At 34.7% G+C, this 27873-nt stretch overlaps 1 protein-coding gene across 3 annotated transcripts in view; it reads right to left on the reverse strand.

Moving 5' to 3' along the window:
• GLRB (glycine receptor beta) overlaps positions 1-27873 on the reverse strand; it is a 111703-nt gene that overhangs the window by 70536 nt on the left and 13294 nt on the right. For all 3 annotated transcript variants that reach the window (XM_077139694.1, XM_077139692.1, XM_077139693.1), the window contains 2 exons: positions 7610-7716; positions 3625-3692 (listed from right to left, as the gene is read on the reverse strand). In XM_077139694.1, the coding sequence (XP_076995809.1) occupies positions 3625-3692; positions 7610-7716 (175 nt within the window). The remainder of the gene's footprint in view (positions 1-3624; positions 3693-7609; positions 7717-27873) is intronic.

A 27873-nucleotide genomic window follows, 5' to 3' on the forward strand; every position in this document is an offset into this window, starting at 1 on the left:
AGAGTAATGAAAATGTTCTAAAATTGATAGTGTTGATGAATGTGCAACTACATAATGATACTGTGAGCCAACTGTATATTTTGGGTGGATTATATGGTATGTGAATTTATCTCAAGAAAATTGTGTTTAAAAAAAAAGAGCAGATCTGTCTGATTCCACAATGCATACATGCCCACTATTATGTTGTCAGTGAACACACATTTCATATTTAGACAAATCTAATATTCTGTGCTTTCCACACTTATCAGTTTGGGAGCTTTTTTAAAAAAAAGAAATATCCTCTCATAGCATAACTTCTGTCCATACATGGATTTCCTTTTGAGTTACACTATTGTGTCATCACTATAATTTCTGACCAGTGTTTTTAATGGGTAATAAACAAAAAGTTTTATCTAGATCTATTTTTTTCCTTAGAAGACATCTGAATGTTGTCTATTTTATAATAGCTTGTGCCTTTCCTAGCTATCAAGCAAGAAAATATTAGGGCATTTGCCTTTGAAAGACTAAGAAAATCTACAAAATATGATAACTTCAAAAGAAATGTCCATGAAATTCTCTTTTATAGAGGTATGTGAAATAAATATTGCTGAAAGCAAAAAATAACAATAATAAAATAGTATAATTAGGGCTGTTGATGGTTGTGCCTCTGATTCTAAACATTTAAGCAGTATCTATATGACACAAAGTGAAGGGTAGAATGGTATTCACTCAGGTTATTTGGTTAAAAGAAATAATCACTATAAATAATTTGGCTCCTCTGGGCAAAGCCCTCCAAAATCTCTAAAATTAACACTCTATAATAATATTATTCAGTCTACAATTTAACCAGATTAATGTTCCATATTAGTCTGCTTACATTTTCTCTGCTAATTCTTCTACTTAACTAAGCAAATATCAGATTTTTTCATTTATTCGCTCAATATTAGCTAACATAAGAAATAATTTACTTATGTGATCTCGGTTGAGTGACTGTTTTCTTCTGTATTTTATGAAAATGAAGAAGTAAAATACATTATTCCTTACTTTAAGGAGTTTTTAGTCCACTAGGGAATAATGTAAATTCATACAATTAATAGTGAATTACAGCAAAGAAACTTCATCAGAAGTAACAAATCAATGACAGAGATGAAAGACCTGGGTTGAAAAGAGGCACAATGTGAGTCAAAGCAGCTTTAAAAGGCTCTAATTAGGAGAAAAGAGATCAAGGAACAGGCTAAATAGTAGAGGCAGAAACCACTCCTTGATGAGAACTGGTTGAAATGTCCTGGGAAAAATGACTCCCACTAGCTACTGTGAAGGGGCTGTTCAGGAGAAAACAACAAATAATCTTGGAAATGATAATCTTCAAATAACCTATAAAATAGTTCTTTACTGTTTTGTAACTAAGCATCCCTTTCCTCCAGGGTTTTCAACTCAAAACAATCAAGTAACTACTGATGAGACCTAGAGAAGTTTAGATGTCTGATACTTGGAGGGATTCCTTTTTTTTTTTTTTTTTTTAACATGGGCAGGCACCGGGAATCGAACCCAGGTCCTCTGGCATGGCAGGCAAGCATTCTTGCCTGCTGAGCCACCGTGGCCCGCCCGGAGGGATTCAATTTTTATTAAATAATAGATAATGAATGACACCTAATGGGCTACAATATAGATATAGACTATATTTAAATGAGGAAATAAAGATCTTGCAGTAGCTTCCCCCAAATTCTCTATCAAGTTACAGAGAGCCTTGAATGCAAGATAAAGAGTGGAGATGTTGCAATAGGCAGTAATACCTTGATAGTGGATTTAGGATTAATATAGTGGTGCCATGAAATATAAGTAGAGTACAGATAAAAATATAGAAATCATCCATACCCCCTTAGAGTTCAACTTGAAAAAATGACATCTCTTATTTTTCAAAATGAAATGCTTAGAGAGACTAATCATGCTTCCAATTAACAAAAGCACCTGTCCCTGGAGGGTCTCTATGTCAATGTCATGTAGGTAAACTAAAAAATCATTGAAAATGAACTTTGGACTCGATCTCCAAAATTGTCTTTTGAATAATTTTCTAAAAATATTCATATACTGGCTAGGAAAATCAACTTCTTAGGAATTAAATGCATGCTTCTATTACAATAAATAAAATAATTCTCATCACCTTTAGCTATAAAGATAGTTCTTGTTTTAGTTACCTTGGCTGCTCTACCAAATAACCAGATAAGGAGTTGTATTAAACAATGGGGATTTACTGGCTCAGGGTTTTGAGGCTAGGAAAAGCCCAAATCGAGGCATCATCATTGTTATGCTTTCTTCCCAAAAACTCTGGTGGTCTTGGGCTGGCTACTGGCAATCCTTGATCCCTGGCTTTTCTATCACGTGCCGTGGCACATGGTGACTTCTCCTGGCCCCTCTTTTTCCTTGCAAGTTCCACTGACTTTCAGCTTCCGGCTGTCCCCTCTGTGGCTTTCTCCTTATTTGTCCGAATTTCACACTGCTTATAAAGGACTCCAGTAATAGGTTTAAGAGCCATCATGTTTGGGTTCAACCACACCTTAAGCAAAGTAAATTTATCAAAAGGTCCTACTTAAATGTGTTCTCACTCACAGGAATAGATTAAGTTTAAGAACGTGGTTTTTTCTAGGGTACATAGCTCCAAACCATGAGAGTTGTTCAAAAATTAAATGCAATATACAATTTATTTTATAACACACTGTTGCTACTATGAACAAAGAAGTAAATGTTTTAAAGCATTATTTCTCTAGTCTGAGATATACCCTGAAAAATTGCACTGTGCTACAATCATTATCAGCATTTTAAATACAAATTGTATATTATTACTTAATAAAAAAATAAGAATCTCAAAAAAAAATTCTCCCAGATGAATTACCATTTCAGCATATGGTTTGTCAAAAAAGGCAAAATTCTTATATTCTAAAGCACTGAAAAACAAGTAGGCTTACTTGAGTGTATTTTGAAATGCCAAGAGGGACAATTATATCACACATTACTCTAGAAATTCTACTAATGATACTTTGTAGACATTTATACATCTAAAGTCAAACTCATTATGGACAGCAGTTCCTCCCCAAGCCTCTCTTTTCTGTTCCTGTCAAAACATGGCCTGCCTGTCACTCATTCGCACTCTTCATTTGCCTTTCCCTTTTCCTTTGTTGCATACTCCTTTCAAGAGTTTCATTGTCCTATATTGTAAAAATCTATTTTCCTCTTTCCTATAATTCTCTATGCTATATATCAAAAAAATTAGCAAAACAGAGAATAAAAGGACCTCTACAGGAAAATGGAAGAAGAAAAACCTATGAATAATTAAATATTTTTTAATACACATAGACATAAACATATCAGTAAAAATGTTGCTGAAGGGTTTTCATTGCATAAGTTTTTCCAAGGTCATATCCAATTAGGTACATTAATTCGTCCAAGTCTAGATGTTTTAATGCAGCATTAAAACGAAGCTTGAATTGCAAAATCACACAAGCAACAAAATCAGCAATTTAATAATACTTTGGAATGTGGATATTTTATACTGGGAGAGGGCATGCATTTTTCCTTAGAAGTTTTAAAACTGAAATCCTCTAGTAAAAATTTTGACAATTGAAAATATTAAACTAATTGTAATCTTACCATTGTTGTCTCTTGAATGGATCCAAAACTGTTAATAAAAATGTTGACAACTACATCAACGGGAATGCCTATGAAGAAAAATTAAGGATATATTTAGTAGCTATAAAAAGCTTGGTCAGACAACATAAATGAACCTTGAGGACATAATGCCAAATGAAATAAACCAGACACAAAAAGACAAATACTGTATGAGTCCGCTAACGTGAACTAACTAGGACACGTAAACTCAGAGTCTTAAAGTATAAAATATGAGGTAGCTAGAGATAGACAGAAGCTACAGAGGGGGAAAAGTTACCTAATATGTACAGAATTGTTCCTGAGTTTGAATTTAAATGCTTGGGTATGAATAGAAGTGATGGTAACTCGTTATTGTGGTTACAAGTAATAGCACGATATTGTAGGTGAATTTGATTGAAAGTGGTTGTTTAAAGTCATGTATCAGTGACTAACACTGCAAATATTTAAAAAGTCCTTGCATGAAAGACTACAAATGAAAACAAATAATAATACGGGTATATATGGGAAAAAATAGTCATTGCAAACTATGGCCTATAGTTTACAATAATGTTCTAATATTTCTTCATCAAAGTAGCAAATGAACCACACCAATATTATATATCAACAATGTGGGGGGACAAAAGATATGGGAGGATTTGGGTTTTAGCTTTGATTCTTCTCTCTGTTCTGGAGTAATGAAAATGGTCTAAAATTTATCAAGGGATGTACGCACCATTATGTGATGACAGTGTGAGCCAGTGATTTTATACTTTGGATGGTTGTGTGATGTGTGAATGTACCACAATAAAATTGAAGGAAAAAAAAGGTAACTGGATCATCCTCAATCCTCCAATTGTATTCATCAAAAGTTAACATTTCAAACAAATAATAGGGGAATAAACGTTAAAACAATTACAGTAAATTGAAATACTAGTGGACAATGAGAGGGAGGGGTAAGGCATAGCATGTACGAGTTTTGTCTTTTTTCCTTTTTATTTTTTTTGCTGGAGGGATGCAAATGTTCAAAAAAAAATGATCATGGTGATGCACACACAGCTATGTAATCTGAGCCATTGATTATAACCATGTCAAGAATGTCTGTATGTCAAGAATATTTACATGTTTGTTCATTGTTTACAATAAAAATAAAAATTAACATTTCAAAAAGTTGATTGTGATGATAAAAAAATATTTAAGCCCTCTAGCCTCCTATATTCTGGAGCAACTAAAAGGAAAAATCTGAGAGGATCGTATGGTAGCCCATGACAAACTCTGGGATCTGTCCTGTAACTACTTGCTGAAGAGTGCTTTGAAAGCTATTGTTTTTTTTTATTTCTTTGTTTTGTACATACGTTATACTGTACAATAAAAAAGTTTAAAAAATTAACATTTCAAAGGGAGGTTATGATGTTTAAAAAAAAGGAGGAAAACTTGGTCAGAATCTTCATTTTGCCATGGTTTATGCATCTAATTTTCACCCTTTCCCAATCCACATAGGATACAAAATCATAAGTTCACAATTGGCATTATTTTATAAATTGGGATAATAATACAAATTAAAACTGAGTTGTTATATTTTATAATATTCTCTACTTAGAAATATCTATTTCTTAAATTATAACAACTTTCAGAAAATATGCTTACATATTAAAAAAACCTTTAAATTGGGCTGGTGCATTTGTTTCTACATCTTTAAGAAAATGTAGTCTTTAAAAATATGATTTAAAAAATATGTTTCAGTACTTTGGCATATTTCTCTGATCACGTTTCAAATTCCTCTTTAATCCTAGAGGAGCCTTCAATAGCTTTTATTTAACATTATCACTCTATTTTCTTAACATTAAACCACTGTTTTAACTTGAAATTCTTGAAAATGCCATGTTAATCAGACACACATAACAGAGTCATTTAAAGGTTTATGCCTGACCTGTTAGAAAATAATTTGAAAGTTCATGGAGTGAGGACTAAGGTATAATGTTGCAAATTTCTTTTTCTTTCCTTCTTCTTTTTTTTTTTCACTTATTGTGGGCTGCTGGTTGGGGTAACAAAGGGAAAATGTGAAGTTAGCCTGCTAGCCACATAACCATTGACTGATGAAAAACAGGTGGAGATCCAATATACGGCAGACATATGACAGCACAAACCATGTCTGTTGTTGAAAGTAACTGAATAGGTTCTACTAATGAACAAAACCCCCTGTTTTTATAACGTAGTTGTATAACTTCATTTGACTAGAAGCAGCTGCTGATCTTTTTTACTTGGTAAAGGAAAAAAATATCAAGTCTTAAAGTGTTAACCTGATACACATTAGTAACTGTCCTTAACCTGCAGCAGGGATTACAGTTTTCCAGGAGATTTTTCATTTTTCATATAGCTTTTCTTAATTCATCAAGAATACTGCCCCCCCCCAAAAAAAGTCTATGCTATCTGCTCATAACTTTTATTTTATTGCAGATATCATTTGGATTCTTGAAAGGTGTGATAAATGGCAATATTTTGTTGAAGGTGAGACAGTCTCTGTTATAGAAAAAAAGTCAGTTCTTAAAATCTTTTTTAAACTTTTCTTAATTCACAGACAGTAAAGCTCAGTCTCTGTGGGGATGAGTTCTAAACATTTTGATAAATGATCATATTCATGTTTGCCATCAAAATAATATGTCACCCCCCAGAAAATTTTCCTCATGTGGCCCTTTTGTAATAAACCCCTCCTTTCATTCCCAACCTCTGTCATTCACTAAATTCTGAGCTTACAGTTTTGCTCTTTTCAGGATGTTATATAAATTGAATTGTATAGTATGTCATTTTGGGATTCTGGTTCTCTTAAATTTAACAAAATGTGTTCAAAGGTAAACCACATTGCTTGTATATATCAAGTTTGTTTCTTTTTTACGGCTGAGTAGTATTCAACCCTTTAATGGACTTACTATAATTTTTTTAGAGCAGTTTTATTCAAGCACCATACAGTTCATCCACAAATACCACCATCTTGGTGTGGTATTTTTCTTTCTGGAGCAATGAGAACGTTCTCAAACTGACCGTGGCGCTGAATGTCCAACTCTGTGATTATAGCATAGTCACTTTTATTTACAAAGTTTACAAGTTTTTAAATACCTCATGGCCATTTTTATCCAGCAAAAGAGTAGAAACAAAATTCTAAATATAAAGTGAAAAAGAATCTAAATACACATCACAAAACCTTGTGTCTGATTTCTTTTTATCTACGGTATAGACAGGTGAGTAAAAAATATGGAAAAGAAATAAACAAATAATGGGGGGACAAAGGTTAAGATAAACTGAGTAGATTGAAATACTAGTGGTCAATGAGAAGGAGGGGTAAGGGGTGTGGCATGTATGCGTTTTTTCTTTTTCCTTTTTTATTCTTTTGCTGGAGGGATGCACGTGTTCAAAAAAAAATGATCATGGTGATGAATACACAGCTATGTGATGATATTACGAGCCATTGACTTGTAACCATGTCAGGAACGTTTGTATGTCAAGAATGTTTTAAACGTCTGTTTGCTGTTTACAATAAAAATATTACAAATAAATAAATAAATGCATATCACAGTTGTTCTCTATCTGTAAATGGATAAACATTGTCATTCTCCTGCAAATTACAAATTTTTGTGCTTATGAATAAATGCTAGATCTGCATCCAGAGCCTAAATTTTAAACTACTAAATTGAGAATACATGCCACTAAGGAAATCCATACAGAGGTTAGCAGCCTCTTAATTCGCCATAGATTCTGTTTCTGCTTTTCAATCTTGGAACCATTTAAAATTATTAGAATTAATATTTTGATTTCCTCTGAATGTTTTTGGTGTTGAATTGCTCTGCACTGAACACATCACAGGCTGGTTATATGTCAATCTGTTTTTTATTGTTTGTTCTGTTTTTGTTTTGAGTGTCACCAAAAAATCATTTTATACACGTAAACTTCACTTTAAACTGCAAAGAATGAAGATATTTTGAGGGAAAGAACAAACCTTTGAAATTTGGCCTGATCCTGGGGTCATAACTGACCAACAGCCTATTCAAGATATTGCTAGTAGAGTTGGCAGGTACTCGGGCAAGGTCCTCTGCTGACTGCTGGCTATAAGAGAAAAGAAAACCTGATGAGTATTTGGAAATAGTAAGTGACAGAAATGAGTAATTTTCACTGGGAGAAAAGACTTGTTTTTTGAGACAAGCCCACAACCATAACACGGTCCTTCCAAATTTACATCAATGAACAGCAATAGATATTGTCAGAAGTCTAAAAGGTATTATCATGAAAATAAAAACAAACAAATGAAAAAAGTATTCTAACACTTAATTTTACTAAATGCATGAAACACTGTCCAAAACATGCCAAGTTACTTTCTTTTAAATAACATTAAGCAGACATCTTACTTGTCCTGAAGCTGCCTACAATTGAAAATCTAGATAGTCACAAGGGAGTGCAGACAATAAGACAAAAACAGCAAAGAACCATATTTGAATGATATTTCAACCTATTAACCTTGTGGGTAAGCAAAGGAATATGTGAATACTCTAAAACAAAAGGACCACAGAGTTAGTCTAAGAATTCATAAACGATCGTGCTGATATCTGTAGAATGATTTTCACAAGAAATACACAGTTAATACTCTCTTCTCTGAGTTAAGTATGACCCCAGGAAAAATATTGTGAAACATTTTTCTCCATTATCTGATAAACTAAACAATTAAAATATTCTACAGAGCTAGAAGATACAACTACCTTTTTCTCTTCTGCATATACTTGTCACCCTTTTATCAATAAGAGAAAAGCCTATCATGCTTTGCTATTCTAATTAACAACGAATCTTGATTAAGTTGATAGCTGTTTAAAAACACTTAAAAAAAAGGGCACATATTTGGAAGCCAACCAAAAACTTAAGTTGTTTTTGTTTGGTTTGGTATACCATGCAAGTTTTAACTGTCAATAACCATTTTTCCTTATACATAAAAGATATCCATGAGAATGACAAAGAAGATTAAAACTAAACTTGGAGCATCTAGCACCATCTATTCTGTACCCAAATAGTAAATCAATTTTATAAATGAAATTAATTTACATACAGCAAATCTACATGCATGGGGCTTGGCTTTATATTAATATCCCAACTCTTGCCTATCAAAGGAATTGACATTCTGAGTTTATCGTACAATCTCCTAAGAGCAATCCATAGACGTGACATAAGGCCGATGGCAAAGAGTTCATGAAAAAAATCTAAAAATACCATGACTGATACAGATAGTCCTTTTAGGTAGAAATCAGAGTTCAGGACATTAAAGAAAAAATGAAAATCTATTTAACTTTCCAAAGGTGCAGGAAATTGTATAGATTTTTGGAATTGCTTCTCCCAGCATTATCAGTTCTACTATCACAGCAGCAGATACTTAGAGATTGGTAATGAGATTTTCCATTTCATTGCAAATGAAATTGTAACCTCCTTAAAGCCTATTTTTTCTTTTCAAATGATGGAAAACTGGAAAGAGAATGAGAGTATGTGGGAAAACTAGGTATCAGAAAGCAAACTAGTGTTCAACATATCTACAAACTTTCTCTTCCAAGGGAGGAAAAGAGAATTGATTACAAAATACACTTGTATTGGCTCAATTAAGGACAGCTACCATTGTGTCTTGATATAAAATACTTTATAAGTACATTCTTCCTAGGTAACAAAATGACAACATAATAACACTTTTTTTTGGTCATTTGGAGTTTTGCAGCCTGATTTTTTTCTTCCATCTCCGAGCTATATGTGCCAACCAACTTCTAGCTCTCTCACTACAAAATTTTATACCATCTCCATTCACTGGTTCAAAATCAGTCCCCTTTCCTGGAATATTATAACTTCCAATCCCTATTCTTCTCATCTAAACCTATATCATTGAATGTTTGTTTTAAAGCCCATCTACTTTTCTAAAATCTTCCCTCAATCGTCCCACTTAAATGAACATAAATTAATAAATATACTGTTTGGCAATTATCTATAGTTGTTTTTTTTCATATTTATGTGTATATTTCCAACTAGAATGAAGGCAGACAGGATTTGGCTTTTGCATCTTTGTAGCACATGATAACTGCTTATACAGTATTAAATGCACATTATTTCAAGCACATTCCATCTGCCAGGTCCCCTCCAAGTGGACTTCAGCCTCAGACTGCCTGCTCTATTGTGGTAGCACTTCCATGAATCACTTTCAGAGGAAGGAGGAAGGAACTTTTTATGCTCAGAAGTTTCTCAGCCTTGGCCATTGCTGAACCAATGCTTCAGAGAGAATGGATATAGGGAATCAGCCATAAAGAATATCTACTACATTCTTTTGTTTACAACTCACAAGCACCCTCATGGTGAAATAAGAGAGATACTAGCAACACAGAAATCTGCTTTTCAGTGGAGAGAGAGAGAAAAACCAGATTGGTGGACAAGCAAGCTGGAGGTGAGTAAACAGAATGATAAAGTACGTTGTGTATGAGGAAAGGAAGACATAGCAAGTTCAAGAGATTTTCCAAAGATGATAACGAAGCCTGGTTGTTTCAATTCCCAGTTAAGTTCTCATTCTACCATAAGCCCACCACATTGGCAGTTAAATATTATCTGTCTTCTAAGTATCATCCATACATATTTGCTTTAGGTTTATATATACTGTGTTTTTGAGTTTTATTAGTCTTACTAATCCTTTTTAAAAATCATTAGTCCTGGAAACTATGATCTGGCTATTTCTGCAATTTACCAGGTCACTCATCCCTCAGTCATCTCCATATCCTTTTACTTCTCTCCACAATAAAGTAATTAATTAACTAATTAATTAAAATTGTTCTTATTTTGCTAACAGCAACAAAAACTCAGTTTAAATTGACAAACATCTCTTGAAAATAAAAAATTCTGTGCCTATACCAAATATATTCTAGCCCCTTGTCTTCTATTCTTATTTGTGTCAATACATATTTTCATACCTGTACTGTAGTTAACAATACTACAAACTGTAGTTGTATTGTTAACCAGATACAAATATTTCCTTAATAAAAGGTGAACTTTGAATATTAGAAATTCAGACACTTTAACATGTAAATATTTACATACATGAATTCAGAGATTTTTCCCACCTAAAAAACTAAAAATTTTATTTTTTAGCTTCATCAATACTCTGACATTAAAGTCACCTCTGTACTTTAAAATATATTTATTTTAGGAGTTCAGATGGATGTATGCATTTTCTTACAAAGAGCCAAAACAATCTGCATGTAGCATATTTTCCTATATCAGCACTTTACTATAATTTGGAAGGAGTACCATTAATACAAAATAAGCAGGAATAAAAAAGGTAAACGATGTCAAATAGGTCACACTCTTCACGTTGCTATCAAGATTAGAATCTTCATATTCTGAATATCAGTCCAATGTTTTATTCATTTTACTATGCCATTCTTTTTTATTTCAAAATATCTATCAACAATTCTAATATAAGGCATGATGTATTTTTTTGGAAATACGATATTAGTCTAAGAAAATAACTTACTCTACTCAGGCAAAGTGATCAAATGACTAGGGAAAATAATGTCTTATATCAAACTGATCCTCTTTTGTTCACTTGCCTAAATTCGAACCAAGGTCATGGCTAATAAGTAAAGTTATGCAAGGAATGCATCAGGCTATATGGCTGTATGATGTAATGTTTTCCAGCACTAAAGGAAAAATCCAGAAATTTCTTTCCAAAGAGTGAAGCTCAGTTTGCCATTAACTGAAGAAAACTTTTTTTATTTTAACATGACCCTTTAGTGGCCACAGTCTGCACACACTCAGACAGCTACATTTCAAAACAGGTGGGTATAGTATATTGCCTTGATCTCTTCTTCCAAAATCAGGATTCTGTGTCCAGAGTGATTTTTTTTTGTTTTGCTTCCCCACATAGCTGCAAATGATCAAAGGGCTTCTCAGACCTGAACGCTGTACAGCACATGCCAATGTAAATAATCTGCGTGTGGGGGTTGCACAGCGTTCAGCTGGACATGGACTGAAGCAAGTATAAAAGAGCAGACAAAGGAAGAGTGAGGTATGTAAAATACATAGGTTGCCTTTTTTCTCATGTTTACTTGTGGCACTGATTAGCTGTCTTAGGTTACAGACATCCTGAGGATCTGATAAAAGCTATGTACATTCTTCCCTGAAAAGTGCACACACAGTTTGCAATTCTGAGGGCACCTACAGCTATGGAACCCAACTTAAGAAACTCTTTTATGAAAACTAAGGCAAACATTCTCTCTCTTAGAGCAAAAGATTCTCAGACTCTGTGGGATGTTTTGATTACTGCCAGTTCCCCTTTCCAGGCAAAAAGAAGATATAAGAAAATGCAAAGGATCACTGTTAGGTAAGGTTTAAGGTGACAGAATTCCTTTCTTTCTGAATATTACATGACATAGACTCTGAAAGGGATTAGATTGAGGAAAATAATATAAGTAATAGCTGCAAGAAAAGTTGACTATTCACTTTATTTTGAAAAAACAGGCATCCTCACAAATGAGAAGGAAAAAAAAGATTTCATTTTAAAAGGAGCAGTCATTTGTAGTGACAGAAAATAAAGAAGGACTCAGGAAAAAAATGATGGAAGTATGTCAAAGGGACACAGCAGCCAACTGGAAGAGCTCCAAATGGCCAAAGTTGGAATAACTGGAGCAACAAAATAAATAAGGTTATACCGTATTTTAACATAAAGTATAAAGTAAGTATATGACTCCATGCTGATACAAATAAATGATTTAATAAATAAATAAGTGGGGGTAGAGACAAATCTCTTGTGCAGAAGAATTCCAAATAATTTTTATAGATACTACTCACTCTTTGGATATAAGCTGTGCATAGTGACTTCCGTCCAAAGAATGCAGTGTGGAAAGGAGGTTGTCTTAGTTTGCTATGGTTGTTATGACAAATATCACAAAATGGGTTGGCTTAAACAACAGGAATTCATTGTCTCACAGTTTTAGAAGCCAGAAGTCCAGCATCAGAGTTTCACAGGCCAGGCTTTCTCTAAAGTCTTCAGCATTCTGGTGGTGGCTCAATATCTGGCTTTGTCACATGGTGATCTGTCTCCCATTTTCTTCTTTGGTTTCCTACTCCCCCCTGCTCATTGGTCTCTTTAAAGTCCCCCCAGTTATAATCGATGAAGGCCTAATCTCGTTCAGTTTGGCCTCACCTTAACTAATAACATATTCGAAGATCCTATTTAAAAATGGGCATGTCTTTTGCGCAGAACACAAGTCAACTCCAACAGGGGATAGAAGAGATTTTACTGTAAAAACTTTACAATGGAGAAACCTGACAAACGCTACCTCAGGCACATGACCAAGTTCAACATCAACAATAAGGCACATTGATAATGTGCAAACTTGATACAATGTGAAGAAAACAGTACTTTACACCTATGATCTTTCTGCCCAAAAAATATAATCCCACTCTAAGCATGACATAAACATCAAACAAATCCCAACTGGCAGACGTGCAACAAAGTACCTGACCAGTAATGCTCAAAAATTTCATGTTCATCAAAAAACAAGCAAAGTTTGAGACACCATTACAGCTAAGAGGAGTCTATGGAGCCTGGATGATTAAATGCAATGTGGTATCCTGCATGGGATTCAAGAATAGGAAAAGGACATTAGGTAAAAACTAAGGAAATCTGAATAAAGCATGGATATTAGTTAATTATGATGTATCACTATGGATGCTTTAATTGTAACAAAGGTACCATGCTAGTAATTTAAGGTGTTAACAATAGGGGGACCTAAATTCAGGGTATATGGTAGCTCTCTATACCATGTTGGTAATTTTTTTGTAAATCTAAAACTGTTCTAAAGTTATAAATCTAAAACTGTTCTAACGCAATATGCTTATTTAAAAGAAAATAAAAGAGCATTCATTTCCAGGAGCCTGTCCATGCAAAAAAAAAAAAAAGAAGTTGGAAGACTCGGGACAGGTAATTATATTTTCTTATTATAAAATCCACAACCTTAACTGGAGGTAACCTCTGCATATGATGATGTCGACCTGACTTCCTGGTTATACGCTAAGGCTAGGCTTATGGTAAAGCTCTGCTACATGTCTGTACATATGAATTTATTAAAAGGTTAACATTCTATTACCATCTATAGAAGAATTTTTAGATAATAGGTAATCAGACAAATAGAAACACAAAGACAAATACGTCCTATATTCAGATTACAAATTAAATCAGTAAGTAGTTATGAATCCAGATAATTTGGGAGTTATAATAATGTTTCCACTTGCTTATTTTTCTAACCATAGACTAATTTATGATCCCATCTCTTAGCAGCTTCTTTATTTTCCATTCTGTGTTTTCACAAATTAAATTGTAAATGGAAAGTTTATGAATACAGTGAGTGTTATCCTTTTATTCAATGAGTTTAATGAGTTTATATTTATTTCAAAAGAATGTGTTTATGGGTATACGTGCATGTGTGTGGCAAAGTCTGTCATATTATCATGGACCAAGAATCATAATTAAGAGCAGTGCTTGACAACATTCATAGCATTTACACAACACCCCCGCAACTGGGCTCAAGGAATTGTTGCAGCCTGTGGAAATATTTTCAAATCTTGTCTATCTCCAATTATGCAATGACATCATCCATGGCTCAAAGAAAAATATTTTTCACAAAACAGAAGCATCCATTTGGAGAGATGCTGGATTTTGGATATCAGCAGCCTTCATATCTCATCAAAGGCTAATCCATCGGTCACTTTTAACTTCATATTACATGTGAAATTAATCAGTCCATGAATGCTATAAATGACTTATTTTTATACAGTACGATTCTCAGTGTATAACATTATACATTCTCACTATGCCTAATTGGCTTATTAATGAGATACAAACATTATGCCATAAGGAATCAACCTAAAACTTCACTCCAAACACAATGTTTATTGTGCAAATACTTTCCATACATGCAGAAATAGGATTACACCCTGACCCAGCAAAGAGGAATCCAAAGCAATACCTCTAATTCTGCTACCAACTGGATGTTATTTATCTTTTCTCGATTTTTCACATATGCTATTTTCAGTATATATTATTATATATATCATTTTCCCTCCTGGCCTAACAGAAATTTGATAAGATAAACAATGCACACATAGTAAAGTTCAGAATCAATGTGTTTATAATTGAAGAAACATTTATCTTCGAGTCACGAGGCTTCTGTTCCCCAGCTAGACTATAAGCTTGCCACATGATACTGGGCAAAGTGCCTACCCTCTGTAGGCCTCAAAATACCCAACTTAAAATCAAAGGTTTAACTTAAGTGGTCCCTGTGATTCCATCTAGTTGACATGCTATGACTCGACTTCTACTCGATACAGAACCAGTGAGGTCACCCCTTCAGAGCTGCTGCTGCTGCCGAGAAGGCTGACTGGTGTGGTGGTTTGAAGCTGTTATGTACCCCCATAACATGTTCTTAAATTTAACCCAGTCCTCTGAGTGTGGGCCCATTGCAAGTTGGATTTTATGATGAGGCTACTTCAGTTAAGGGGTGACCCACCTCCTTCAGGATGGCTCTTCATCCTATTACTGGAGTCCTTTATAAATGGAACGAATACAGAGAAAAAAGAAAAAGCCATGGAGGCTAGAAGCTGCAATCAACAAAATCCAGACAGAAGGGAGAGATCAAACACTGCCACGTGCCTTGCCATGTGACAGAGGAGTCAAGGATCATAAGCAGCCAGCGTTCACGAAGAAAGTGTCACCCACATGATGACTTTATTTGGACTTTTTTGGGCCTCAAACTGCAAGATAATAAATTCCTATTTTTTAAGCAGACCCACTTCGTGGTATCTGATTTAAGGAACCTAGGAAACTAAAACAGCTGCTTGAAATTCACAGCTGGATCTTTTCTGGGATAGCCTTCAGCTGAAAGAAGGTGTCTTGCCTGAGGGTACGCCCTCATGCTGGAGGCAACTCGCGTATGATGACTTTGATATGGGGAAACAAACGCACATGGCTTCCTTGCAACAATTAGGAAAACTCTGATGGACAATCTCAGCTTCAGAGCTCTGTGGCATCAACTGAGGCCTCAGCGACAACTGCTTTCAGTTCTACTTCTTCTCTGTTTGAATCTGCTTTCCTCACCCCCTGTGGTAGTTAGATTCAGTTGTCAACTTGGCCAGGTGAGCATACCTAGTTCTGTTGCTGCAGACACAAGCCAATGGTACCTGAACCTCATCTGTTGCTAATTACATCTGCAGTCGGCTAGGAGGCGTGTCTGCTGCAATGAGTGACGTTTGACTTAATTGGCTGGTGCTTAAATGAGAGGGTGCAACGTAGCACAGCCTAAGCAGTTCGGCATTCCTCATCTCAGCACTTGCAGCTCAGCCAAGGCCTTTGGAGATGCAGAAAGAAGTCACCCCGGGGAAAGTTGTTGGAACCCAGGGGCCTGGAAAGAAGACCAGCAGAGACCATCCTGTGCCTTCCACGTAAGAAAGAGCCTCAGTCAGAAGTTAGCTGCCTTTCCTCTGAAGAACCAACAAAATAAATCCCCTTTTATTAAAAGCCAATCTGTCTCTGGTGTGTTGCATTCTGGCAGTTAGCAAACTAGAACACCCCCTTAGAGGTACTGTTCCCAAGAGCCATCCCTTTCTGAACGCAAAAGTCCATCTCAGAGCTTGTTTCCCAGGGAACCCCAAACAGCAACATCAAGTAATTACCATGATTCGTTAAAGAACAACAAAAGGTTAACCTTCACGCAACCACCAATATGCTAAATTTCTCTTTAAGTTTAGTCATTCCTTAATTCAGTTAATAAAGTGTTTTGAGCACTTATCATGTGCCATGCAGTGTGTGAGATGCTGGTTCTGCATTGCAGAACCAAATACATGTTCATTATTTTGATGTAGATATGATATTTAAAGCTGTCGGTTCAGATGAATTTGCCTAGTGATTCTCACTTTGACTGTATATCAGATTCAGTACAAAATACTGATACCTGCTCTCCCCACCCCCACCTTCAGATTTTGATTCGATTAATTTGGGATGTGGCTCAGACAACAGGATTTTTAAAGCTCCTCAGACAGTTCTAATGTGCAGTCAGCTTAAGAATCACTTGTTTGAAAAGAGAGTTTACAATGAGAAGAGAAAAGGACATGGGTATGAAATAGGAGGAACTCTAATATTGAATGAACAGATGGAGGGAGATAGGTAACAATTAAGTCAAAAAATGAACTGCACAAGAGGAAGAAGGAAATCCAGAAGTGTGCAATGTTAACAAATTCAAGGGAAAAAAAATGTTTCATGGAAGGGTTTACCAACAGGATCAAATATCACTGTGAAGTTAAGATGATGAATGAAAATTCTACATGGGACTGAATAAAAGAGAAGGCTGTTTTGCAACAGAGAAAGGGCTGAAGCCAGATGGGAGTGAACGGTACATGAATAGGAGGTGAAGAAACGGGGTGAGAGAATACATCTGACTTTTTTGAAATTACTGACTATATAAACTCTAGAGAAGGAAAAGGACATACGGCAACTAAAGATGGATGTGGAGGTAAGTGTTGGCATTCTTCTTTTCCTTTATTTGTCATGGAAAATGTTAGTATATGTTTATATATTATGCATATGTCTACATAGAAAGCTATGGCCAGAGACTTTTCCAGGTCTTGGAAAGATGGTAGCAAACAAAACATACAAATTTTTTCCAGATTCAGAGCTCATGGAGCTAAACCTCAGATTCTGAAGAATAATTGCCCAGAAAGTAGAAATGCAGAGTTCCCAAATTCCCATTCCTAATGCATGCTACTCAGTGATATGATCTGTATTTGATATGTTTTCAAATAACCATTACCCCAAGTCAGATCGCATTTATAAACAATGTGAAGGTAAAAATCTTCATTTTCATTTGCTTTATGTTTGCTTTGCCTTTTTCTGCCTGTGTGATTTTTTTGCTTGTTTAGTTTTGTATTTAATGTTTGAATACAAATTAAAAACAAAATTGAGTCCATATTATGCCAATGAAAATCCCAGCATTTTGTATCTGCGTGCATGAAAATAGACATTTATATGAAAATGCAAAGGCCCTAGAATTGCCAAGATAATACTAAAGAAGTACAAAACTAGAAAACATATCTTTACCAGGCATTCAGCTACAGTAATTAAAAAAGTGAATTGCTGGCACAGGGGCAAGCAATATTAGACGAGTGGAATAGAAAACAGAGTGAAGCAACTGATTTACAATAAAGGCACAATTCCAATTCAGTAGAATAAGGATGGTTGTTTCAATCACTGTGCTCATTAATTGGATATGCATACTTTTAAAATGAGGCTTGGCCCTACTACACAACGTACAAGAAACAAGCTGAAATGAATTACAGAACTAAATGTGAAACATAAAGCAAGGCTTCTAGGAAAAAACAAAATAGACCGCCTTCATGACCTTGGAGGAGGGAACGATTTCTTAAATAAGATAGAAAAAACATTAACTTTAAGAGAAAAGATGAATAAACTGGACTTCTTTAAAAGTAAGAACTTCAGGTTATTAAAAGACACCATTAAGAAACTGAAAAGGCACAATAAAGACTAGAGATGTGATTTTTAATACATATATCTGACAAATGATCCTGGCTACAATATCTAAGAAAAATAAAAAAAACCCAAAATGAAGTTTACGTGGGCAAAATACTTGAAGAGGCACTTTGCAAGAGGATAACGGAAAGTCCAAAACTCATGAAAAGGTATTCAACAACGTTAATCATCAGGGAAAGGCAAATTAAGACCACAGTAAGATATCATTGTACTCCAACCAGATGGTAAAATTATAATGACAGATAATAATATTAATGACTGACAATAATATCAAGTTTTAGTGAGAATGTGAAAAATCTGGAACTCTCATATATTGATGGTGAGACTATGGTTGTAAAACTGCCCGCATTTTCTAAAGTTAATTATGAATATTTATGATACAGCAATTTACTTCCTGGGTATACAGTCAAATATAAATGCTTATGTCCACCAAAATCCAAGTTTAAGAATTTTCATAACACAAAGGTGTTATGAAAGCTCTCATAATAGCCTCAAATTGGAAGCATTCTGAAGGTCCATCAATAGTAATGACAAAATGTTGAACTCGACCTGAGCCCTGTGCTCTTTGAACACTAGGATGATAAAGAAATGCACCCACCATTTGTGTTCCAGGGAACACCGTTCAGCAAAGGACCATCCTTCTCCAAATGACTTACATAGGAATTGCAGATAACTCCTTTGTTTACCTACAGCAAGTCCAGACATGGACTCTCCAAACTCCCATTCTTTGTCACAGAAAGGAGTAGTTAAACTTCCTGTTCCCACTGATCACTCTGAACAAAATACCCACTGACTTCACGTAAGTAAACTTTAATTAGCCTTCTCTCTTCCCCAGAGGCCCTGAACTTTGTTTGCACCCTAGGGAAAGCAATCACTGGAATGCTCAACAACCCTTCATTATGGTCCTCTCCTGAGAATCAGCTGACCATTTCCCCATATTTGGTCCTTCTAGCCTTGTTTTCCCCTCCCTATCAAACAAGTTTTCTCCTTCCGATATGCCTGAACTTTGAGACACTGTTCTCAAAGCTGTTATAGTAAGAGCATTCTCCCTAGTGAACAGTTTTCCTCCCTCAATGCAGTAGTCTTTACAAATAAAGTCCATCCTTATCCAAGCCCAGATTTTTTTATTATTTAACAGGAAAATGAATAAATATATTGTAGTATATTCATAACAATTAAATACTACATTGCAATGAAAAAGGAGGATATTGCCATACAAACAACACAAATGAAATCTCAGAACCATGATGTTGAGAAACAATCAGTAAAATAAAAGAGTACATATTGTTGCATTTCCATTTATGTGAAGGTCAAGGACTAGCAAAACCAGACTAAGGAAAGAAAAGTCAGAACTGTGCTTACCATTTTGGATAAGGTATTGACTGGGATATGGCTAGTGAAAAGTTTCTGGGGTATTAGCAATGTTGTGCAATTTAGTCTGAGTGGTGAATACATGGGTGTGTACAAATGAAAGAATTACTGAATTATGTGGTAAGACTAGTGTACTTTGCTGGATGTTAGTTATACCCAATTTTTAAAAAAATGAAAAAATATATATAGGTAGAAAAATTTAGGTTCAAGGATATATAACAGATCATCAAATTTTCTATAATAGAGCTATGATCCAGTAGCCTTGATTCTTGAAGACAGTTGTATAGCTTTTACAACGTGACTGTGTGATTATGAAAACCTTGTGCCTGATGTTCCTGTCTTATCCAGGGTATGACAGATGAGGAAAAAATATGGATAAATAAATAAATAATAGTGGGATGGGGGTAAAATAAATTGGGTAGATTGAAATACAAGTGGCCAATGAGAGGGTGAGCTATGGGGTATGGGATGCATGAGTTTTTTCTTTTTTCTTTTTATTTGTTTTTCTGGAGTGATGCAAATGTTCTAAAAACGATTATAGTAATGAATATACAACTATGTGATGATATTGTGAGCCACTGATTGTACACCACGTATGGACTGTATGTGTGTGAAGATCTGCCAACAAAAATATTTTTTAAAATTTTCTATAAAAATGAACAATAGAATAAAATAACAACAGATATTAATGATATAGTTTACAAACAAGCATTTGTTATACACACATAAATCCATACCTTGTGTAGTTAAAATCACTAGATCAGTAATATTCCATTTCTTAGGCTGGCTGATAGAAACATGGGTGTTTAGTTTTGTTTTCTTTTTGTCAGCATATCATTCTGAGATTTCCAAAACCATATACCAAAGACATTATCTCCCCTTCATCCAATAGAGAAAAGTTTGTAGCCTCCCCAGCTTCAGATATGTGGTGGTTTAGGGCTATGTACTCCAGAAAAAAAACACACTGTTAAACGTAATCCCTTCCTGCGGGTGTGGACCCACTGTGAGCAGCACCTTTTGATGAGGCTACTTCAGTTAAGGTTGTCCCGCCTCCATGGGGTTGGTCTCTTACACCTGTCTACGAGAGTCCTTTATTAGCAGAATGAAATTCAGACAGAGTGAGAGAAAGCCACAGAGGGAGCAGCCAGAGCTGAAAGTCACTAGAATTCTGAAGTGAAAGGAGAGTCCAGGCCATCTGGTAGAAAAGCCAAAGACCAGGGATCACCATCAACCAGACCCGGAATGCCATAATCTTCTGGGAGAGAGCATCACCTTGACATCGCCTTGATTTTTGGGCTCCCCTTACCCTCAAAACTGTGATCCAATAAAGTCTCATTGCTTAAGCCAATCTATTGCATGGTGTTTGTTTTTGGAGTCAGTAAACTAAATCAAAACACTAAATCAAGAGACATCATTAGCGATTAAGCACACCAATGCCGGAGCCAGACTGTATGGGGATTCAGCACTAACCAGCTCTGTGGCTTTAGACACTTGATCTGTGTAACCTGTTGGCTGATTTTTAAACAGCGATAATAATTCTAGAAAATAAGTCTTCATAATAGGTCTGTTTTCAGAAATCAATTAGGTAACATATGCAACGAGTTTAGAATAGTACCTAATACTTAGTGTGATATAATTACCAATTCACGAGCAACCTATCTGCTCTGCATGCAGAAGGGGAGAAATCTGTGTTACAAAAGTAAGACTAGTCGAATCCAAAAAAAAAGAAAAAACTAGTCAAATCCAAACCAATTGAAAGCCATCAATTTGTAGTTCGGTTAAATAAATATGCAGAATATCCTGACTTCTTATATACTATAAATTAATGTATCATATTTTCCAAATCAGTACTGTCTTGCTACTTTCTAAAAATATATGTACTCTCTAAAAATGCAAGTTAATAAAAGGGAGTGTATTTCCTACTACTACAATCCAAAAACATGATATCAAGTAAAGAGAGGCTGTACAAGAAATTGAGAACTGATACCAGTAATTCAAGTTTCCTAGGCCTTTAGAGTAAGGCATTCCACCTGATACTACAGAGACTTTGGATAAAGTGGCTTTTGCTATCATCAGGGAACCCAAAGAACTGAGTAAAAACCCTAAAAAAGGTTTCAAAGTACAGGTTCAAGGATAAAGAAAATCATTTTCCTCCCATCCCTATGGCAGAAAGCAGAGAAAACTGCCACATCATTCCCACAACTTCTCCAAAGACATTTTTCTACTTGGTCTCTTCCATCTAGTGCATTTAGGCCACTGAGATAAATGTTGGGTTAAAGGTTTCAAAGCTGGTTTTAAGCCACTTTTTTGTGTAAAACTTGCATAGGTATCACTCCTAATTTCTGTATGTGGGCTATATGTGGCATATATTGCTCAGTTCTTGGTCTTTGGGGTCTCAGCCAAAACTAAGACAGAAAGCACCCCATTTCAACAACTTCCTAATCTGCGAAGCCTAACTTTTAACTGTCTTTAGTGGTAACTTCTAACAGAAAAGACAAGTAATGATAGATTAAGTATATAAGTAATATAACTAAGCATTGCTCTTTAGTTTAAAAGTAAATATAAACATGATACTACTTATTAAATATAAGTAAGATATTTCATATAATTGATGATCATCTCTGCATTTTTAGATTCTGGCTGAACATAACATAATGAAACAGACTTTCAAACACAGAAGATCATTATAAATAAACAGAGCTTCACAGGCCTTTTAAAGTAGAAATCGAAGAATTTCCACATAAGTAATATTTTTAAATGACACACATTATAGATAGAATATTAATAATTAATAGAATATTACTTAAAATTGTTTTTTGATTATGTAGAATTCTTTGCTACATAATTAACTTCATTAATAGTCATTTCTACAGAAGCATCTCCAACAAACTTCTATGTCAAAAACTATTTCATTTCTGATAGATAGACATATAGAATAAAAGACAGCTGTTTACAGCTGATGAATTTTGTTCCTTCCTCTGCAAAGTCATTGCTAGAACTTTATCTACTATTCATAAGAAAACCTTAAAGCAATCAATGTTCTTATTCGGGAAGTATCTTTCCCCAAAACTTTCACAAAGTATTGAAAAGTGATTTATGGAATACTATGTAGAAATAGACCACCAGATAAAAACAAACAAGGATAAGGCAAGAAATCATCTGAATCCCTGTAAATTGTTCCTCTGGAACCCATGGAGAAAAAGAGGATGAACAGTAACCAGCCATCTATTACATGCATAGGGATGTCAGTAAATTAAAAATTGCATGCTGTATGCTTATATAATTTAGACTTAAAGGAAATATTCTATTATCTAGCAGAACGTTATTTCCTAAGAGGCTATTCCACTAAATTTTGACTCTCAAAACTCTTTGAATAAGGTATTTTTCATTAAATCTGGGTTCTATTGCAGAATAAATGATGAAGTTAGAAGGTGCGGATATGCTAATGCCAGATAAATAACCATAAATACTTTTTTAATATTTCCCAATTTAATGTAGTTTTTAAGCAAAACAATTGATTATATAATTTTTCTCCATCTAACACTGTGAATAACAGATGAGAATGCTACTCAAGGTTATACTTTTCATTAGCCTGAGGGACTCCCCTTTTCTGGAATCACTTCAGTCAATTGTCCCCTCTCTCTTGCATCATAAAGTTTCTCCCTCTACTAGATCTATTCTATCAGCTTACCATCTTCCACCTGTAAAAACCTTTCCCTTGACCCCACACACCTCTCCAACTATATATCAAAATTCCCAAAAGAATTTCAATACTTGTAATCTTGGTTTCCTCTCTTCCCAATCTCTTTTGAATCTAATCTAGTCATATTTTTGTAAACCATCTGTAGAATGATTTACAAAAACCACCCATAGAAACAATACTTGTTAAGGTCAACAATGTCACCAACTTCAATGGGCAATACTCAAACTTCATCTCTTTTGCTCTAACCTTGGGACGTGACTCATATTTTCTTTAAAATACTTTCTTAAATTCACTTGAACTTTCAAGTGAAGGAAATCAATCTTTTAATTGTTATCTTGCTTTACTAGCTGCTCTTTCCCATTCTTGTTTGCCTGTTCCTCCTCATTTCTCCAACCTCATCCCCCCAAAATTATTTCACAGATATCTTTATTTTTCTATATAAGTCACTTTACATATGACCTTACCCAGTCTCATGACTGACAACCCTCACATGTATATCTCCAGCTCAGACTGTTCTCCAGAATTCCTGACTCTAAATTAAACAACTTGTTGGATATTTCCACTTTGATATTCAATGGGCACCTGACACTTGACATTTTCAAAATCATATTACTGATTTCCCCTCATTTCCAAGCTGATCTTACTACTGACTTCAGTATTCAGTAAATAAAAACTTCATTCTTTTCTTGCTCAGGGCCAAAACATGGGAAGCATCCTTGATTCCTTTCTTTCTCTTATACCTCACATTCCATCATCTACAAATCCTGTTGACTCTATCTTCAGACTACATAAAAAACCTAACCAGTTCCAACCACCTTTACAACTCTTACACTTATCTGGAACACCTGAAATACTACAATATCTTACAATAGGTTTCCCCGCTTCCATCCTTGTAACCGCAATACTTTATTTTCAATGTAACAACCAAAGTAGACTTTCCTAAACTTAAGTCATAACAACCTTTCTAACCTTCCCATCACTCCCTCTGCTCCTTGTCTGCTTACCTTTGTCTGAACACGTAAAAGTCTGCCTCAAGACATTTTGTATTTTGCATCCCTTTCCCTGTAACACTGTAGCCCTACAAATCTCTATGGCTCTCATCTTCACTTCCTTTAGCTTTCTTCTAAAAGTTTGCCTTAACAGAAGAGCATTCTTTGACATAAAATATCAACGCCTACACTCTCAATCACCCTTATCCTCCACAATTCTTCTCTATAGCACCTACTACCTCCAAACATATTAAAAAATCATTTGTTTTCTGTCTCCTACTTGTATTAAACTCCTTAAGGGCAGAGACCTTGTTTTGTTCTCAGCTACATCTGGAACCTAGAACAGGGCTGGTACAAGGCAGTTGTTCAGTAAGTAATAACCGAATAAACTAAATGAGTCCTTTTGCAGCATGAGATGACAAGCAGTCAGTAAGTCTGTTAAGGAAAAAGTTAAAGTTAAAGAAAAAGATTTGTTTCCTCTAAGTTGGAACTTCGATTAATGATTCTGAAATCCCAGAATATAAAATTAAAAATGCACTCAAAATACTAATGCTTCTGTCTTTTATTTAGTGCTATCTATATCTATCTATTTAGTGCAACTTTCACTCCACTGGTAATCAAGAACTGAGCATACATCCTTAAATTGATAGGCCAGAAGATGCACGATAGTGCCAGAAATAACCTAAAGTTGAACTTACGCTTTATCATGGATGTTTTAATTAGCATCAATTTACCTTTTCCATATGATTCTTATTCTAGTCACCTCAATCTATATTGGCACTGCTAAACTTCTAATTTCCTAACCCTGTGATGTTTAGCATAACTGTAGTTTGAAAAATCTTGAATGGTCTGAATCGAAAAAGCACATCGAAATTTACAAAAATGATTCATATTTTTGGCAATTATAAACAGTGCTTTTATGAACTTACGTAGTCTTGTAAGCATGAATATGCATGAAAGGCTGGGTCATATGGGACATGGATTTTCAGTTTTATAGATATTGCCAGTTTACCAAATGCTTCTGCCAAGTTGAACCCTCATCACCAGTGTATGAGAGTTGCAGTTGTTCACATTCTCATTAACAGTTGGTATTTTCCTTTCTTATCATTTGAGCTATTCTTGGGGATGTGTACTAGAGTCACATTGTGATTTTAACTTGTATTTCCTTGGAGACCAGGGAAGTTGACCTCCTCTTCATTGGCTCATTGGCCATTTGGCTATCCTCTTTGGATCATTTTCAGTTAGGTTGCATGGCTTTTTCATAATGATTTCCAAAAGTTATTTATATATTATGTAGATGAGTCTTAATTGATATTTATTTGGAAACAACCCAAATGTCTTTCAACAATGGAACAGAAAAAATAAAAAAGGAAAATACAATGTGACACATTCAAGTAATATAAAGCAATAATTGAATCCTTCTCACATTTAACATTGTAAATTAATCTCACACCTAAATGAGCAAAAGAAACCAGTCACAAAAGAGATATACTAGATTATTTCATTTATATGTACTTCAAAAAGAGGCAAATTTACCCTACTGTATGATACTCATGGGAGGAGGCAGTGAGTAATTGGGAGGGGACATGAAGGGACTACTAGGGTTTTGATAGTGTTCTATTTGTAGATCCAAGTGCTGATCACATGGTTGCACGTGAAAATTTATTGTTATATTCTCATGATTTGTGCACTTTTCTGCATGCATATTATACTTGAAAATGTTTAAAAACAAATATACACAAAAAAATTTTGTTTATGTGTGCATATATGCACACATATAAATATATACAAAGTATATTACACACAAGCACATAAAAACACACATGCATACAGAGGTATAAATCACATAAAACTAAAAGATACTGAAATCACTGATCAGTTAAAATTAAAATTCTCTATGTAGCATCCAATGTGAGACAGTAAAGAACGTACCTAAATTTGTTATGGTGGTTTAAAGGATAATTCACTTTTCTATATGTGAATAATGAATCTATTGCTTTTTATCCCTTAAAAGCAGAGCCAACAGGAACCATGTGCTTTGTATTTCGCTTCCTTTTTAGGTATAATTCTGTAGATGTTATTGTGAAGACATGCCGTATGAAGAAAGAATAAACCATATACTGTTTCTTGGAAACAGCAGCTCAGAATGAGTCCTTCTTTACAAAACTATTGGTAACTACCATCACACTTGAATGCGATTAATCAAACTAATGAAAAGTTTTTACATGGTGGAACACATGTCTATGAACAAGAAGATGGTAAGATTGAGTGCTAAATAAGTGACATTCTGTTATTTAGGAAAAAACTTCAATGAGTTTTAAATTTCAGCAAAAAACTTATAATTAAATCCAACATATTGCCTGAAAATGAAAAAATTACAGTGTTACAATCAAGTTAAAGAAATATGTTCTCATTGGTGAGGGTAATAACTAAATAAATATAAGCATAGTGGCAAATTATAATAAAGACTTAAACTTGTAATTAGAAGACCTAAGCCTTTGTCCCGGCTCTGTCACTAGACAGCTGGTTGTGCTCTTAGGGAAGCCACTTTACCTCTCGTGACCTCAGTTTTCTAATCTTCTAAATAAACAGGATGGAATGCCATGCACTGCATGACCAGAGATAGCCTAAAATACCTACGTGAATTAAGATACTAGCTACTACTGATTAAATTTATGACCTCAGGAAACCTATACAAACACTCTCCATGCAAGGTCTTCATAGACAAACAGTAAATAATGCAGCCTGCTGCACAGATTCATCATGAGGATTAAACGAAGCATCACATGTCAAGCATCTGGGACCCACCCTCACACAGAGAAGGTGTGACACAAACGTTATTCTCATCCCAACCTCAATATTCTGCATCTACGAAGAAAGCTACGTGCAATAAGGTGACTCAGATACTTTACACGTGATTAGGTCTTTGATCTGTAAAAGTTAGCTTAAGCAATAATAGAAGAATGAGACAAAGAATTATATGAAACGTGAAATTCTTTTGAACTCTTTAAAGAAATTCTAATATTACAAACATATGTAATCCACTTTGTATAACCTTTACATTTTAGAAAATACTCTTGTATACAATTTCAAATTATACTATCAGAGAAGCCCTGTAAAATAGGGAGATTATTATTTTCATTTTACATATACGAAAATTGAAGTCTGAAGAGGTAAAATGATCAAGGTCATAAATTTATTATGTGATGGATTATAGAAGAGAACAAGTACAAAAGTATTTCCACTCAAGATAACACTGTTTCCACATATTAAAATTCCAGAATAAACTTTTCCTCCAATTACCCTGCAAAATGTGTAAAATCACATTGTTAATGCCTTCAATTTACAGATCAGATCACTAAGGTCCAAAGAGAGCTGTCTGAGGATGCACAATACGGTAATGACAGTGTAAAAGAGAAACAAATTCTTCTTCTGAATTCAAAGCCAATCCTTTCACCTCTGTATTCATTAAACCCATTTCACTTTAAAATGATCATTATTAATGTTTTTCTTCACTATTTAATTATGCATGTTTTACTAGAAGCTATGACTAGAAGCAGAACTATATCTGACAGCCATACTGCATCACA

This window comes from Tamandua tetradactyla, chromosome 22 (genome assembly GCF_023851605.1).
Source record: "Tamandua tetradactyla isolate mTamTet1 chromosome 22, mTamTet1.pri, whole genome shotgun sequence".
Taxonomy (NCBI): domain Eukaryota; kingdom Metazoa; phylum Chordata; class Mammalia; order Pilosa; family Myrmecophagidae; genus Tamandua; species Tamandua tetradactyla.